Source organism: Fringilla coelebs (genome assembly GCF_963513975.1).
Source record: "Fringilla coelebs genome assembly, chromosome: 4".
NCBI lineage: Eukaryota > Metazoa > Chordata > Aves > Passeriformes > Fringillidae > Fringilla > Fringilla coelebs.
In genome coordinates, this window is record NC_140032.1 from 26,836,354 (window position 1) to 26,855,547 (window position 19,194).

Sequence of the window (19,194 nt, forward strand, 5' to 3'; positions counted from 1 at the left end):
CAACTCATTCCAGTGATAGAGAAGAAGAACTGAAATGGATTGCAACAAAAGCAATGTGTATCTTCTGGGATCCTTCTACAGTTCAGTTGATTTGGGACATTTCCACTGCCTCTGAATTTACTGTGAAATCTGAATTTTGCAAAAACCCCTGAGTGAAATTAATTTTCAATTCAAAATGCCAGACATTTCAGAGAGCTGTCTCAGGCAATTAAGAAGATTAACCAAAAACCCCTCAAAACCATTATGTTGACATGAAAGAGCCCAAAGGAGGGGGAGATGGTGCTTTGAGCCATCAGTGTCCCAGTAGGACATCAGGGCCTTCTCCCCAGCTCTGAGCTCACCATACAGGATGTGCTCAGGATGCTGGTGGTCAGAGGGTTCTTTGCTGGTGCATGTGTCTGTGTGGGGGAGAAAGAGAGAGAGAGAGGGGAGGAGAAGGTGGTAAAACAGGGTGGTCAGTAAAACCCTAAAACTGAAACAGGGTCAATAAAACTCTAAAACTGAAGCAGGAAGGCATTAGAGGACAGGTGTTTTCTCATGGTTCATGGCAGCTCACAAAACACAGGTTTTTTTCCGAGGAAAGTCAGCCAAAACAACTTCTATTGTTTTGTAACTCACCCAACAAAAACAGCAACACTGATGATTCTGTTATTTGTGACCAACCAGAAACCAATTAATTTAGTTCAATAACTGGAAAAAGGAAAACATGTCAATCACCAGAAACTAGGCTGCTGTGTAGGGCACTTGGTATCAATGATAGCAAGCTCAGATGATCATGAAACATGTCATCTAGAGCAGTAGTCAAAACAGGAGTCCTTGAAGCAGGGGAGCTTTTTCCCTTCAGCATGCCTTAGCTTCAAAACAAACATATCTGCCTGACAAACAACTTCTGGATGAGAGATGTCTTTAAAAGTCTGTCCTGAACTAACACACCTGAGGCAATCACCAAAGTGTTTTTATGTGAGTTGGCATTTGTATTCAGGCATTGAGAAAGAAACAAAAATAAGGAAGCTCACAAAATAATTACTGTGCTGATGGTGTGATTGTGTCAGAAATACAGGCTGGTCAGGCACTCATTCATGCAACAATTGAGCACATGCCAGCAAGCCAGCCTACAAACTAAGAGAGCAAGCATGGACACATATTTGTGAAGTATATGATGATGCCTATGAAATGTTTACCCTACACAAAGTTCACTTGCTCATCTCTTAAATATTCCTTATAGTAGGATATTTGTCTTACCAGGAAAGATGCACTTACAGGTACATATTGCCATAATTACTTACGTCTCTCTCTTTCACACACACACCCCCACACACCCACCCCTTCTAAAAGGACAGATTAATCCTCAAACTAGTTAAAGGTGTCAATGTCTCCATCTAACCATTTAGGCCTTCTGAAGTCCTTATTTTCCTATTTTTTTCCATTTAAAGAATAACCTATATTCGTGCCTAAAAATTCTGCAATAAACAAATACAATGAAATCAATAGAATTGTGAAAATTACTGGTAAATGAAACCAATAATTAAAAAATTACTTGGGTGTAACAGCCTGGTTACTTTGTTTGATAGTGGAATGTGTTTTTAACTCTACTATTTTTGGAGTGTTGGCATAAATTTTTCAGTTCTGACGTAAGAATGGAGATATATTGGGTCACTTTTTCTACATGTATCCTCTGTTGTCTTAGGGTTTTATTATTAGCTTTGAAGAACTGAGAATTTTAATTTAGGAACCTAACTGAATGTATCTTGGAAATCTATTTCAACTGTGGAAACGGATTCCTGAAAACAAGTGCTGGACTTTAGGCTTACTTGATTATGTGCTCAATACCAGCTTTCTTTGAAATAAAGGAAAAATAACTTTGTTATTCTGATACTGGGTTCCATAATAGTACTGACACAACAGTCAAAACTATTTTTGTCACCTGATTTAAAATGCAAGTCTAGCAGGAATTTTCACAAAGGAGAAAAAAAAAAATTCTATTACCATAGAATCAGAGAATCAAATTGGAAGGAGTCTTTATAGCTCATCTCGTTCACCTCCCTGCCCAAAGCAGGGCCAACTTCAAAATTATATCAGGTTGCTCAGGGCCTTTTTTGGCCAACATATCTCAGAGAGGGAGAATTCTCTGGACTTAATCACTCTTCCTGTTAGAATTCTTTTCCTTTATTCAACTGGAATTTCCCTTGCTGCAACTTGTGTCCACTGCCTCACACAGTTTGCTGATGTCTCTTCCATGCGGAGGGGGGGTGGTGGTGGTAAAACTAAAGGAAAAACACCGGGCACAATACTGAAATGTACTGTACTCATAACCATAGTACTGGTGTGGTTTGGTGTGAATTTAGGGTTGTTTTCAATGGAGAATTCAGGATATGCAGTAAAACAAGGCTGAATGTACAACATGCTGGCTACTCCCCACTTCAACTCTGTAAATAGCAGACACTTAGCATGAGCTGATTCGTAAGGCAGAGTAAATTCTTGTAGAACATCTTAAAATGTGCTAGGAGGATCCACAAAGAAATTTCTAACTAACAAACAGGCTTCCTTCCCTCTCCTATGGTACTAGTTGAAACATATCAAATATAGAAAAGATATTGAATTTGGAGCTCCTTCTTCATCCCCTGTGAGACCAGATTGCTCATACTTACTTCTCTCCTGTCTCAAGGCTGCTGAGTGTCCTTAAAGTCCTTTGATGAGGTGCCATGTGGAATGTCTTTTGGAATGCCACGTAGGTAATATGAACTGACACTTACTTATCAATTTGTTTGTTGGGTGTCTCTGAAGGGCTCTAAAAGCTATGTGAGTCAGGACTTCCCTTTAGCAAAGCCCCTTTGCCTCTTCCCAGATATATCATACTTATTTTGGTGTCCACCTTGACCCTTATTTAGATGTTCAGCCTGCTCCATTCCTCTTGCTTTGTTCAGCAGGTGCTACCTGTCTGCTGTGAACCTGCAATGTGATGCCTCAAGCTAGTCCCAGCTCCCCTTCAAGGATTTAATGCTCCTAACCTTATCCCCTTAAGTTCTGCTGAACAGTATAATAAAATCAACTACTGCTGCATCATGCTCTGACCTCAGGCAAATCTTACAGATGAGCCTGGGAAGGCTACTTTACCTTCATGAACATGCTGAATCCAGTTTTAAGGAGATCAGTGAGGCCTGATGAAATGTGCTCAATATCAACAGGATCGGGCCGATCGGGATTACAGACCTCTTCCAGTACCTGCTTCAGCAGGGGTTTGTAAGAAGCCTGCTCAAAGAGAACAATGCATTGTGAGTAAACCCGTTCAGATTCAGTGCAACCGTGATTCTAAATATTTTATTTCTGTTGAAGGTTACAGAAATAATTATCCCAGAAATGAAAGCATTCAGAGAGATTGTGACCTTGACTGCAGATGGTGTGCACCAGCACAACATCACACTGAAAGGACTGGAAGAGAGGCACACATTCACTCTGCCCCAAGTGTTATTATATCAGTAAAGAGAGACAAGGGAGAAAGGGGGGATTTTACTTTCTCTAGAATCTTTGTGGAGGTAATACAGAAAAGAATAACCATATGGATGAGACTGTTGCCCATTGTACACCCAGATCTCATTCCCTTTCTAATGATTTTACAAACACCTAAACCAGGACTTTTTTTAAAATTGACCACTCCTGCCTTATTCCAAGTGTCATGTCCCCAGCGCAGTCTGGATCCCAGCAAGGAAGGGAAGAGACCAACATGCCTGTTTGCCCCTCATGGGAGAGCACAGCTAAGGAGTGTCTGTTAGCCCTTTAGCTTCTCTGGCCATGGCACTCCACATAATACTTCCATCTCTGGAAGACTTTTGAACAACAGGCCAAACAACCCCACCATTAGCATGAATGTCAGAGCTTCAGAGAACTTAAGGGCTAGGAGAACTGGAAAATGTAAAGGTACAAATGGCCATCATACTGGAAGGTCTAGTCCCAAAGATCAACCTTGTAACCTCTTCAGGATCCACAAATCCAGGCTGAAAGTGAAGTAGTAGCCTAATAATCTCCACATTCCAATACCAAGGTTTAAACCACTCTGACATGCTGAAAACATTTTTAAGATAAAACCTTTAGGAACCAATGGAAAGATCTTTAATGAAAATTCAAGCTTACTTGGTTTACAGATAGAGCTTTGTTTTACTGCTTCTAATTTTGCCCCAACTGTAACGGAACCATGATAATTTCAGAAAGTGCAACAGTCATAGAAAATGAGCAGCTTTAAAATTAGCTTTAAAATTATTTGGTTTTGGGACTACCCCAGGTATATATCATCCCTTAGATTACTTAGGGCAATCAAGTCCAACATCATTAATTTTGCAAAGATGATATCTACAAGAGACATATTGCAAGTAAATAGTAAAAAATGGATGGAAAATAAAACACAAACCACTTGGCTTGAAACTAAAATTTTCTGGAGTCATTAAAGAAATGTTTTTCATCCAACATTTTAGAGTGAGAAACAAAGCTTACAGTTTTTTAATACAATGCTGTCAACAAAGATTTATACAACTCATCTAGTTCTTACAACATGTGCATAATTTTTAGTTGAGCCAACAGAGCAAATTACAGCAGACACGAGCTGCAGGATCTTCTAGAACATGTCAAGATTTCTGTCAAATGTAGTCACGCAATAAACAACTGTTTGAAAATACACATGCAGGCATGAAGTCCTATTTATAAAAATCTGTTTAATATCTTCATAGATGAGGAACAGAAAAACATTAGGAATGAAGTATTTTTGGAGCAGAGATCAAATCACAGTTTAACAGAGAGGCTTACTCTACAAAATTAAAGGAAAAATATCATCTGACTGAAATGAAAAATATCATTCAGACAAAACTATCTACTCAAAAGACGTCAAAAATTAGCTATGATTTTGCATGTTTGAATTTTCAGAACCAAAACTCAATGCCCTTCAAAACAACCCAGTCAGATTACATAGACACTAAAATACAGACAGTATGATCCCCTACTTTTTTTATATAATGGTTTCAAATATTTTAAAAAATCTTTTATGACTTGAAATTAATCTACTATATTTATAGGGTTTTTTTTTCATACAACCCCCAAAACCTGCATTGGTTTCTATCTCATATAATGAAACTTTGATCAACTTTAAATTTTGACAGGCACAAATTTGTTTAAAATAGCTGTTCAAAACCTCAATAGCTATGGGACACACCCCATACTAGTTTATAAAGGGGAGAAGAGAGAGAAACAGAGAGACAAAGAGAGAGAATGAGGAAAGGAAAGTGAGAGATGGAAGAAGGAATGGAGGATGGGAAGGAGGAAGGCAGAAATATACCCAGATCAAGATGAAAGCAGTTTCAATAACAGGCAAAATTCTGTTCTTGCATGGTCACTATATAAACTAGTTTGACAACCTGCTCAAAACATGTATCATTTTATATAAGACACACAAACTACAATGCTACATAAAGTCCTTCTAAGAGGCTATCCAATTCCCAGTTACTTATCCATAGAAACCTTTTTATGAGTCCTAAGAAGAAATGGAAGCTTCCCAGCTTTTAACAGACAAAGTGAAAAAGTATGTAGAGGCTAAACCCACTCCCATAGCACTAAGCAGCTTTGGCAATAAGTGTGGTCACAGGACGGGCACTGCTTCTTCTGAGGAGCTGAACTGATCACACACAACCCCTGCCAGTCAAAAGAGAGGCCCATTTCCAGAGAGCTGTAAGCATCATGGACAATCACATACTGCCTGCTTATTTCTACTATTATAAATCTCCTGGACTTCCCTTTGCAGATGGTTTGTCCTACTCAAGCAACTAGATCCCCTGCAGGACTAGATTAAGGGGCTGCAAGGTGTTAATATATCCCTTGCTGTGTTCCAGCACTTATCCCTAAACAAGCAAAGTGGATTACATCCAAAGGACAAACTGATGCTAATTACACTTCCAGGAAACTTTTCTTATCATCTCACTGCCCCTGCACTGAACTGTATTAAATGTTTAACAATTTTCCCCATTTTGGACACCAGACTGGTCCAAACTGCTGGAAGGCTTCAGGAACAGTTTTTTTTTCATTCACCTTAGATTTTCAGTGACATTTTGCAACGCTCATGTTCTTACAAAGCAATGCTTAATTTGAACTTCATCCCTTTGCTGGTATACAGCACCATTAGGAGTTTGGAAGGATTTTTTGTGGCTCAAGGCTACTAGAATCATGTTTTATGATTTCTCTCTAAATCACTACTTTCTGCTGTAGAACTCTATTTTTAACTGGGAAAGGTCTTCAGGAGAGACAGAGAGAAGGAAAACCACTGTCTATTAGTCCTGATGACCTAAAGCAGTATTGTAGATCATGTGTACCTATTTCAGAAACAGAAGCTGCTTTTGTGACCTATTTATAAACAGGTTTGTCCCTCATGCTTACAGTGACAGGAGAGGAAATACAACAAGAAAACAGCTGCAGTATGCATGCAGACATCCTGCTTCACCCTGCCTTGAGCAGTCTAAGTCGAGAGCCATCTTGACCTAGCCAGGCCTTCACAGGCATTCATGTCATTCCACAGTGCTGCAGAGCAAAGCCCAAATTTCTTCCTCAGAGCTGACATTGATATGCATATGCCTGAGTCTGGACAAAGGACTTGAGGAAGTTTTTGATGACTGGGTCAATTATAAAATCTGTGCTTAAGTATCTTCTTTATGGGCAGAATGTGTAGGATTAGCACATCCACAAAATTAGCGCTGTAATTTTGAGAGCAGGCTAGAGAAAAAACAAACACAGGGAAAAGAAAGCTACACTTGCCTGGTGGATGTTGCTGCCTGGATTATGTATGGAATGGAACTGTTTCATGTGCATTCGGACCCTGGCAATATCCCTGAGGGACCGGAAGATACCGTCCATGGCATCTGTGGCTTTCTGAGATGTCAGGTTCAGTGATGAGTCACAGCCTAAAGAAATAAAGAAACACACAGCTGAGTGAGTGAAAAATGTTCATGTGTTTTGATAATAAACAGTAGGAAAGGGGTAACAGGGAGGAAATTTAAAATTATTTTCATTGCATTATATTCTAGAAACTTGGGGGCTTGTTAGGCAGCATGTCCTCAGCATGGCACAAGTCTCTGCAGATAAACAAGAAGGCAAAAATTCTGGACAGCAGGCAAAGGGAAGAGTGCCTCTCTTTGTAACCTCAATCATGCAGCATTTTCATCAGCACAGAGGACGTTTTGCTCTTCACAGCCAACAGAAGGTTCCATGCTAGCAGACCCCAAAGAAGAGCCCCCTCTTATGTGGGAAGGAGCCAGCTGCTTTGCTGGTCTGCTTGGGTAAACAGCCATGAAAAAGGGAACTGCTCCTCCCTGGCCAGCAGCCTGCTCACTCCAAATACATTTCCTACCTTTGTGACAAGAAAAATGGAAGAATCTGTGCTAAATACAGCAGAAAGGTCAGCCAGACATTGGAAAGAGCTGCATCACCACAAAAGAAAGTTCCTATCCTTCCTATCCCTCAAAGTGGCAGAGTTATTACCTCTAATGTATTTTTCCAATGCACTTCTGCTAAGGTATAACACTTATCTTCCACTAAGGCTAAATTCCAATAACAGGACCACCTAAAAAGTCCCTCTGGGTGGCCAGACAGGGCCTTGGAATAAAGAATGCCTTAGTCTTGGTTCCATCCCCCTCACCATATGACCAATACTGCACAGAAGCATTGAAACAAATGCTTTCTTGACTCCACTGCTGATGAGAATTAGCCAAGTGAGAGGTAAGTGGGTCGCCTGATATTTTTATTGCCTTGTCAACACAGTTCTACTCCTCTTGACATCTCTGCCTGCCTCTCTGCTTGCTTGACTCTTCATCCCTGTGGCAGAAAATCCATCACAAAATAGCTCTTCTTGCCACATGCTCGCACTAACACACTCACTCCTGCTTATTGCTGTTGTCTTCTCCAGGGATGCTGCTGTAGTGGCTTCTGTGTGCATGCTCCAGTTCAGAAACCAATCCTGCACTAGCAAACCTCTATGTCTGTGCAGAACCTTCCTGAGAGGCCAGGGTCTCCCTGCAGGTCCAGCTTGCACTGTGCCGCCCCCTTGGAGCCTGGCACTGAAAACAGGCATCCAGACTGTCAGGAAGGCACCTAGATTTTTGGGTAGGAGATCCCTGAACAAACTTTCTCTGCAACTGACAAAGGACAGAATCCTTATGCACTTAAAAAAAATATCAATAAATAGGTGGTAAATTCAAAATGTACAGAGACTATTTGCCAGTGAGTCTGAATTACTTTCATATCTTGGTGTTCCACACAGTAAAAACTATATACAATATAAACACATACACACACATGCACTTAGAGAGCTCTGAAACTGTTCCTACATGATGCTGAATAGACACTGAGCTTTCATTTATCTGAATATGGTTTGTTGAGGAGAGGTGTGGGAGCACTGGTGCACTGGGCTGTGTTCAGCTGTGCCTTCCAGCAAAACCAGAAGTGTATCTCGAGGAGCACTGGAGCACAGAGGGGCTAATGTCCATTTCCAGTCTCCAGGTCAAAGTGCTGAGCTAGACCCAGTTTGGGACCAGTTTGGGACCATGAAGATCCAGTCTGGCTGTTTATGGCTGGCCTGACAGAGGGAAGAGACATGTACTTTCAAAGTTTCTCTCTTATTTTTTCATTTTATAAATGAAAAAAAAAAATAGTTTTCTTAACAATCCCTTATTGTTGAAATCAAAATCCCTGAAGGCTGCTGTCTACCTGTTGCATTGCTCTAGGGTTATAGAGGGGAGCCAGGTTTCTTTCCAGCCTGGAGAACAACAGAAGCTTGTTCTTTACAAGCGGCAGGCAGCTACAAATCACCTCCCATTCACACCCTCCCTGCAAATGGGGCTCTGCAGCATATGGAGAGCAGAACACAACCCCTCTTCTCTGCTCGCTTCAAGCTCCCAAGAAATCTGCCCCTTTTACAACAGTGAAGAGGTGGAATACATTAGCTGCTGCACAGCTCATGTACTAATTAAAACAAAACTTCCTGTTACTGTTTTTTCTTGGGAAGTTAAACGCCATTTGGAGAGCATGCTGAATGAATTCTTTTGAATCCCAAGCTCTATTATACATGGGAAAATGCATTTAAATAAAATTTTGGGTTTTCCTGTTGGACTTGAAGAAGCCCAGTTGTGGAGAAAAAGAAAATCACCACTAACCTGAAGAGGACTCAAGATTTTAAAGAACACAACCTAGCTCTGCAGAGAGGAAAACGAGTCTGTTGAGAGCTGCATTCAGTGCCTACCACGATAAGACTTAGGAACTTTTTCATGAGACAAAGTACATCTCCTCTTAAGCAACACATCTGCATAACCATTTTACCACAATTAATCCATTTTAACACGAAGTTTGAAAAAGGAGAATGAATGGAGATGCTGTTTTCTATAGTACTGAGTGACCCAGGAACCAAACAGGACCAGCTCTTCTACTGATTTCTGAAACTGGAAGGAAAATGCTTTAAGAAAAGGACATGGGCACTGTGAACCCATAATAGAGACCTATAATTAAAGAGCAGCATGTGATTGATTATCCCCCCCTGTACCTCCAAAATGTAACAAATGAGAATTTCAGACCCGAGTTTCAGGAAGCCTTTCACTGTGCTTTGTCTCTTTTGGTACACATAAAGGCATTTCAAACAAACTTGTCCTTTCTCTAAAGCAGTATGATAGTTATCAACATTTTTGGGAGGACTTTGATAATTCAGAGATATCACCAGGCTTATGATTCTTACAAAGCTGAAAGTTTAGGAAAGCTGAAAGTTTACCACTCCAGTCTGTTTTATTGGTATTAACATCTGCTCTCTCCACCTTAGGCTGTCTCTATAACCCTTTTACAGAAATAAACCAATGTAAACCCTGCAAACCTTGGAAGAGAGCCAGCAGAATAACCAAGCCATTTCAGAGGCACACAATGAATCATGGGCTAAACCAGCTAACTTGAACTCTGAGGGAGAGAAAATCCAGCATCAGGATTTCATTATGCAGGATTTCATTATTTTCTAGATATGCAGAGTTAATATGCTTGTCAGCAAAAGACAGACAAGCATATTAACAGACAGGCAAGAGATAAAGGGTTCCTTCAAGGTCAGAACTCAAAATACAGCACTGTGATATTAAATTAATTAAAATCTTCTATTTTTATACTTCAGGTGATAGCATAGCAATGTGGGCCCTTCTTTCTCTAGCAGATAAATTTGAGAACCTACATATGCATATCCAGAGCCATATGTTTTACAATAGTTTTGGTATATTTGTACATTAGGATTTTTTATGCAAAAGAAGTTGCAAATGTGTACAGTGACACAGATCATTGCTGTTTTTTGCAGGGTAAAACAAAAGTGTAAAACCCAAAACTAGGATGTAATTTGTATAATTCTCCTGTCACTTTTCTTCCTTATGGATTCTGCCACACATTTGAATCTTTATTCCATAAAAAAACAAAATTAGGATGTGATTTGTATCATTCTCCTGTCACTTTTCTTCCCCATGGATTCTGCCACATATTTGAATCTTTATTCTTCCATCTGATTTGTACTGAATTGTCTGATGCTCTCTGATGCATCTAAAAAGCGAAGCTGCTAAGTGAGTGTGACACTGTGGGACAAGGAAGGACAGCCCAGAACACAAGAAATCTGTGATTTCCCTATGGTTACACCAGCAGAAGGTGAAAAATTGTAATTGATTCCCTTCTAGTTTGGGGGAATTAAGAAGAAAGGTGTGTTGTACAGCCCTTGAGTGAAGAGAGGGTCCAGAAGGGGCAGACACAGTGGTGCCTGTGACAGCTTCCCTGCTGCACATCCATCCCTGGGGCTAGGAGAGGGTCCTGCTCTGTGCTCGCTCTGTCCTCTACATCCCCAGCCAGAGCATGAGTGGTGCTGGATGGACAGCCAGGTCCTCCCTTATCAACTTTGTGGCCCTCCTATGCACTCGTTTCAACAGTTCCATATCCTTCTTATGTTGAAGATCCCAGAACTGGATGCAGCACTCCAGGAGGGATCCCACAAGAGCAGAGCAGAAAGGGAGAATCACCTCCCTCAACCTGCTGGCCACACTCCTCTTGATGCAGCCCAGAATCTGGACTGCCAATGCTAGCAGGCAGAAAAGATAGGGAGCAGGAGGAAAGAACAGAGTAGCAGCGTATGGGAAAAACATTAGAAAAGGGGGGGAAATGCACACAATATCAAAAATCAAAGCTCTGATTTATCAGATTTATGATCTGATTGGCACATGGAGAGTGAAAACAATGATGTGTTTTGGGGGAGTCTCTAGAACCATGCAGTGCAAGTGATGGTATGGATCTCCTATGACAGGAGGAGTGTGTCTGATCCACTTCCTAGGAAACCACAGAAGGCAGCATTGTGACCGACAAAGATGCAATTTGTAGTTTTACTCTCATCACAACAAACATATCCCATTTGAAAGAAAAGCCCAGGATGGTTTTTTTAAGAGTTAACTAAATTTAGAATCCTATATCTCTGCTTCAGCTTTTAAATATGCATCCACACTTCAGCAGTGCTGAGCATCCAGGGATGGCACACGTATGCCTCCAAGGGCATTTCAGCACGTTTTCTGATCTTTATTATATAGGGACACATCCTGCAAGCTCTGGAGTTCCCTGAAGAGCACTGTGCTTGGAAAGGTTGTTTTTGGCATCAAGTCTTTGAGCCCTCTTCTGGAAACTGCTCTTTGGTGTACAAGGGACACACAGACCATGTAGATAAAAACTTTGCTGGATCTCAAGCTCTAAAGCTGCACATGTGAAAATCTGCCCACTTGCCTGCATGATTAAATATGGATTTAAGAGCTACCTTAGGAGAGTAATTTTTTTTTTTAAATTTTGGCCTTAATATCTGTCATTTGGATATTTTGATACGACAGGAATATTTTATTGCCTTCTTCTTGCCAAAATCCAACAGTACAACGTGTAATATCAATTTTTATGAAGCACTGCAAGCTTGGTACTGCTGGTTCTCATGTTACATGAAATTAAACCTGCCAATCCAGTGAACAATTACAGAGAAAAACTACAGAACTTACCACAATAAATTACATTAATTAATTGCAGGAGGAATTTAAGTTAGGCTCAGATGTGCTTTCTGAAGGAAATTAATGCAACAAATTCATTCAGGAACCATTCAGTTGCTCCCTCAAGCTGTCCATATCTTAATTAAAAACACAGATGCTAATAAAGCGATGATAAATGCTCTGTAAGTCCAGTAAGGCCTCCCAGTAATGTTCTTGCAAGAACTCAGTAAAACTCCAGGTTTTAATAAACAATGTAGAGCTTTATGAGCATACCACCCTGGGACCCATATGATCAATAGTCTTTGCTCAGTCTTTTGCAAATTATTCTCAGATACCCTCTTTTTGTCTTCAGAGTAGTGGCTGCACTGTGGCAAGGACCGATGTATACTCCCATCAAGGATGTCCCTTCCACTCAGGTGGGGCATTAGCCAATAACTTCCAGTGGTGATGAAAAGCTTCACCCTCAGATCTGCTGCCTCTCACCTTGTCCAAGAAGTACCCCATATGTGAAGGACAACGGATGAGGGATGAGGTTTGTGTCCAGGTAGCAGCAGGTGAGGCAGTCAGGACTATCAATATTGGCTCTACTCAGCTGCCTTGACCAGAAATCCACAGAAGCATGGGAGTCTAGATGCTTTACCCACTTGTATTCAGAGGGGAACGTCCAGAAAATAAGATCTGGGAAGGTCCTTATTTTTTAAAAAACCTTTTTCTTCCTTATGTTGATTTAAATGAATTCTACTTTTAAAACAATAACAAAGTAAAATAAGTATTTCAGTATTTTTATTTGATTTTTTCTATACTTTTTTCCTTGGACAATGAAAATGAATACAATCAATGTTTTTTGCATTCACAGTCCAATTTGTTTGTGTATTCCTCAAACTGCCAAATCAGGCTTGTAGATTGGACATAACTGGTAAATGCTTCCTCCCGAAAACAATGGCCATACCTAGAATTTGTACAAATGCAGGAAACGGTTTTAACTCATGGATCTAAGAATGATGATAATGGAGAAGGCTCCAAGAGACATTTTCTTTCCCAGTTTAAATTCTGAGCCAAACTTGCAGAACTCGCAGTATTCATAAACTAGTGTAGGCAGCTTTATACAATAAAAACATAACACCACAATTAAAACTAATTAATGTAATCTATTTATCAGCTACTGAAGCAAAACAATATTTTTAACAGCAAGACAAGAATAATCACATTCTAATGCTATGTATAATCATCTTTTCCAAAAGGCCTCTTCACCCAGCATGCTATAGCACAGGTGAAAAGCCATCTGAAAACTGACAATGGGCACTTAGGTTGCATTCAATGGGCAAAATTTAATAACAGGTAAAATAAAAAAGAAAGATTAGAAGAATTGCAATTTAGACTTAGTTACATCAGATACTGCTACTGCCTAAATAAAAACCTAACTCCAGGCTCAGTTCAGAGCAGGTTTGCTGAGGGATTTCTGACTTACTGTAGCCTGCTGGGCACAAGCTGATGAGAAGAGAAAGTCAAGTGGCACATCTCCCAGGGGCTACAGCCATTAGGAAGAAGAAGGAAGGCTTCCCTTTTTTCTATACTATCAAGAACCTGCCAAGTCATTAGAGAGAGCAATTTTCTACCTGGCAGATTGCGCAAGACCTTCTCTTGTCCTTCCATCAGTGGTGCAAGAACCATGACATGCTGTGCCTCTGCAAATGTAGCCCAAAGCTGACAAGGGTGTGTGAAACCATTTACAATGCTGAAAAGCAGAGAAATGTGGCTTGTGATGCTCTGCTGGAGACCTAGAGACCAGGGGCTGTACTGGGCAAGGACCATATTATACTTTTTTTTGTTCCTAATGCAGCTTCTCCTGAAAATAGACATCAACACTTCGGACACTGAGGTGGAATACGGGGATGAAACAAGGTAAGGGCAGAACAACTGTTCTTTCATCCTGCAAGTGAGGATAATTCTGTAACAACAAGTGTAACAACTTCCAGAGAAAAGCCAGAAATATTTATGGTAAAGGGCTTAACTACATAACATAAAAAAACCCACAAAACAAAACACCAAACCCTTTTAACCCATAATACTGAAATCAACAGCCACAATTCTCCACAGTGAAATCAGAAATTCTACTTTAATGGCAACCTGCCACACTGCAAGTCACACATGACCAAGGACAAAGGGACTAAGAACTGGAACACTGAAAATTTATGCATTCACACTGCGACAACACTTGTCCCTCACTGGAGCTGCTCTGTCCTGCCACTGTCAGTGGTGCCATGCACACAAAGAACAGGCTACATTCTTTCTGGTGTCCCAGCCTTGCCGGGAGGTGGCTCCAGCAAGGAGCTGAGGTTGTAGGAGAGCTGCAAAGAAGCCATGCATGAGTCCTTCTTCAGCTGGTCACATGTGCCAGGGCTGAACCCAGGGCACAGAGTCCCTATTCTGCAGACAGACAAGAGGTTACACTGGAACACAGCCCTCTCAATCCCTTCCATCACAGCCAAGAGAGATCATGGCAAGCAGCTCTTGTGGTTTAATCCATGCACAGCATCTACTGTGTACTACCAGCTCAGCTATGTTGCATGCTGTGCATGAGACAGACCCTCTGGAGACAAATTCCTGTCTCTGGTACTGTACTTGATCTACTGAGTAAATGAGCTAATATGAAATTACTGTGTTTCAGATATTTCTCTAAAGAATACACAGAGAAAAACTGCCACTGTTGGTACAGATATTAATCTATTTGTAAAGCACAACGTTGTACCTGTGGGCTTGGGATGCATGAGTCAATTTTTGAAGCCATGAATCATGAACAATTTAATTTTAGTATAAAAGCAACGTGTATTTTCTGTTACCTACCAGAGTTTGATACTAAAATACTTTGCATTTAGGTGAAAAGGTAAATGATAACTTAGCCTACAGTATAGGTGATTATGTTATTTGGAATAAGCATTATGTCTCTGATGAGATTAGGAAAACCGTATTTTGTAGAGGCATTTGCTCTTCATGAATCTCATGGAAATATTTAAGCAAAACCCATATTGCATTTGGAGTCAGAAAAAACCAGGGGAGGTTTTTGCCTATTTCTCTCTCTAGCTTTGGTTTAAATGGTTGTTTGTGTTTTTCATCACCTGCTGCAAAACTATTTCATTTGAAATCGTTGCTATAGTACTGTCCCAAAAGATAACTCTTCTTGTTTAGGGAATATATCATATCTGATCACATATAACATCCTATAAAAATTACCTTCACAGACTTTTTTAGTTTTTAAGTACAAATTATTTAAAGGTTCTCCTATGTTCATCTATGCTCATAACCCATTGAAACTGCACTGCCCTTTGCAGAGATCATAAATATACAGCTCAGTCCTAACATTTCACAGTCTGTGGATGAATAAGAAAAAGCAAGCAAGTAAAAAGCCTGGGAGAACAAGAATAAAGCAATAAAAAATGCAAGTTAGAAAGAAAGAACTGCATGAATTATCCCACTTTCTGTTAATTTTTAACTTGAAACTACTTTATGCAAGAGACAAGACAGGCAGCATGAAGCATACTTTGGATGAAAAACAGAACGAAAGGAATGAGACTGAGGAAAGGATCCGAAGAGAGGGAACCCTGCTCTGGGAAGATGGACCAATGCAGCGCTATTTTTTCCCAAAGAATGAACAACACAACCATGTGCCAAGCCACCCCTTCCTCTGAATACATGAGGGTTGAAGCTGCCCTAAGACACAGCAGATCCCCAGTTATGAATAACACAAAATTATACAATCAATGCTCATTTTGTTCTTCTTCTTGTCTGTTAATTAGAAACCACACTGTAGTGCAGATGGCAAGTATCAGTCAATGAAGAAAATTATCAGCAGTACAAATCTCAAGTGCATGTAGGAGTATCCTAGACTATTAAGTGGAATGAACTCATATTCATAAAACAGAATAATTCATAATATGTGCAATAGATTAAAAAAAGATGCTGGCAGAAGTCTCAATTTAACAGAAATGTAAACACACATTCAACTTAGAAGGTGTGACAGGATGGAGTTAGGGCAGTGGTTAAATGCCTTGTTGAGTTAATTTCTGGTTTAAATTCAGAATTAATTGTGCTATTTTAATTAACAAACAATTGAATGGCTTGTGGAGTTGGTCTAAAATGTTTCTTAAGCACACAAGAAATAGGATATTTTTGTCTTTAAAACCAGTTGAAAATGTTGTGTGTGTTAGTGAAAACAGCTTTTAACAGAGGTTTGAAGAAAATGCCTGACAGAAAATGCCTGAGATCTGTAGTCATTTCCATTTAGTATAAATTGTTAATGTTTTCAGGAAAAAGAAATAATGAAAAACACTAGTCATCTTGTAGTCAAGTTTCAACACCTGCTTATTTATTGTTGCCAAAAGAATAAGGATAACTTGATTTGTGTTCCAAGTATGTGGCAGAAGCACAGGGATTTTTTGCTTTGAATTGTGCCTGACTAAAATTGAAAGAAGACTTGCAATTTCAGAATGAACTGGGGGTATTTTGGTTGTTGATGTTGTTTAGGAGACAAAGATATTACTAAGTGCAAACAACCAGTCAAGCCTGATGGGCTGACAGCAGAAGTTTAATCATGAGCCTGGTTTGTGGCACCTGAATGCTGTTTGCTATCCTGGGAGTGGGCAGGTGCAGGGTGCTCACACAATGAAAATTGCGTAGCTACAATAAAAATATTAATATATATCCAAGCTAATAGGTACTCAGATGATCAGCAGACATAGATTCACTTCCATGGATATGTAATGAAGCCTTTAGAGGAGAGGAGACTCCTTAGGCTCCTGCCTTAAGCATGTTTCATTTCTGATAGAGAAAATACTAATTCTGATCTGATGAGTTTCCATGGAAGCACACTTCTGAACAACAGAAGGCTGCCATCTAAACCTTTCCTGTGCCACTGCTGCTTGATAGACATTTTTCAGTCATTCCTTCTTCTTCCTCCTGCTATGAGGAGATCCCCCCTCCAGAGAGGGAGATACAGAGGACATGCACAGTAGAGCAGCTCAGCTCAGCACTGCCACCAGAGCAGCCTCCATGGGCATCACTTCCCCCCTCCCCACAGCCATGGGGCTTGGCAGCAGCCAATGTCACCTTGGAACTGAATCACCCCGGAGTAAGAAAGTGTTTACATTTTCAAGCAATGAAAAATATTACATGAGGAAGCTTGCCCATACTCTTTATTACTATGGGGTTTTTGTCAGATAAGAAGGGCTGCTTACTGCAGATTCTGTGCAACCTTACAGTCTTAGCCAATGTCACAGTGATGTTCTAGCTCACTTAAGTTTTTACCAACCTCAGATGTAAAATCATGACAGCCTCCATTATCTGTGATGTCATAATGTCTTATTTTCCTCATATTTGCGGCATACCTTTTTTTTTTAACAGACTTTTATTTTTACACCAAAGAATTACAAATTAATCTATTTCCTATGACAACTGAAAAATACATTGTTTTCTTGCACAGGTATTTTGTCTCTTCACTAGGCCAGAACAGCCCCAATAACTGAACATAACCAGAGAGTAGAGTCTGGAAATCATTACACAGTGATCTTTATGCTGGAGGGAGATGGCAGAAGACAGCACCATGCTCAAGCTCCTTGGTTGAGCTCAGTCCCTGCTGCAATGCAGCAACACACCATTTTCAGCTCCCAGGAAAAACACTGACTCACAAGGATGATACTTCATCCAAACCTACCAGGCTTGCCCATTGCAAGACTGGAATGCTGCATTTTCTGGGCACTGTGGTTCTGCATCCAGTTCCTGAGCTGAAGGGACCCACCCCAGATGTCACCAAGCAGAGCACACAACAAGCAAAGATTGCTCTGCATTAGGTGTAATATCATGTTTGAGCTTCTACTGCAATGTCCCGGTCTTCAATTGTTCTGTCACAGCTCATTGTAACTCTCACTCCCAGAAATTCAATAAGGCCATTCGTTGCTCTTGCAGAACAGCATTAGAACTTTTTAAATGTTGATTATTTGCCATTAAAAAATATTCTAAAGTGGGATTAATCTCTAAGAATTAGCCATCTTAGAAACCTGGTCCATCCTCATGATCCCATCCCACAAAATCTTCTGGAAAGGCCAATCTGCTTGCACTGAATAGAGGCAGACTTTCTAAAGTTTCACCTGCTAACATCAAACTCTGTGAAATAATTCCCACTTTCAACTAAAGGGCCAAATCATTGACATGGAATAAGCTAGAGCAGTACAAATCAGAGATAAGAAAAAAGAAAAAGTATTAATCTGTAGACTAAAAGCACTATGACAAGCATAAAGAGGCATGTGTTGTTCATCTAAAACACAGCTATTAATAGATGCTACTGTCAGCCCCCAGCACATTCAAAGTCAGAAACGCTTACTCTGCAGATATAAATAAACTGTCCTACTTTCTGCTTCCACCAACACTACAGAAAGGAAAAAGGACAGAGATATTAGCTAGAATATACCTTGTCCTGTGAATGATAAATGGAATACGATCCATCTGTGAAGAGTCTTTAATATGTATAATGCTTGCTTAATTTATTTGAGCTTTATTACATGGTCTTTTTCATAGCTTCTCCAGAGTGCTGATCACAAAATTCAGGGTCTGGCCTTCACAAAGATTACCTCAACCAACTCTTGTAGACAAAGGGAAACAAGTGACAGCAGAATGAAGCAGAAAAGCAGTAGGATACAAAACTCCAATTCACGGAGCCAAAATGGACATAGGTTGGCTTAAAAATCTGAGCACGTTTTTGCAGAAATAGCAGCTAGAAAAACATATTTGCAGTTGTAAGCTGAGCAAATCTGATCTGAGTCACAGTGGCTGTAAACATGCAACCCCCACAGAGCTGTTTGCAAATTGTTTCTCTCCCATATATCCACTTGGTTCAATTGAAGGCTGAATAACTGAGTAACTGCAGAACACCAAATATAGCCCATGAATGTAAGGGAAGGGAAAATTATACAGGAATCAACAGTCGAGTCACTTGCCTTTCACATAGGCACAAAGTTCAATCAGATTTTGAAAAGAAAAATTAAGTGTGAAAAAGGAATGAGGAAGTGGGACAAAAGCTGACAAATGCAGGTGACAACCTAGCTTGCTGTACCCATATTCTGGGTGAGATAACTGAATGTTCAGCTGACAGAAGTCTGGT

General features: G+C 40.2%; 1 protein-coding gene across 1 annotated transcript in view; it reads right to left on the reverse strand.

The window, feature by feature from the left end:
• Window positions 1-19,194, reverse strand: part of SCFD2 (sec1 family domain containing 2) — a gene marked incomplete at its 5' end in the record, with an annotated part of 187,813 nt that overhangs the window by 7,837 nt on the left and 160,782 nt on the right. The window contains 2 exons of the mRNA XM_084203850.1: window positions 3,115-3,249; window positions 6,787-6,932. Coding sequence (XP_084059976.1) covers window positions 3,115-3,249; window positions 6,787-6,932 — 281 coding nt within the window. The remainder of the gene's footprint in view (window positions 1-3,114; window positions 3,250-6,786; window positions 6,933-19,194) is intronic.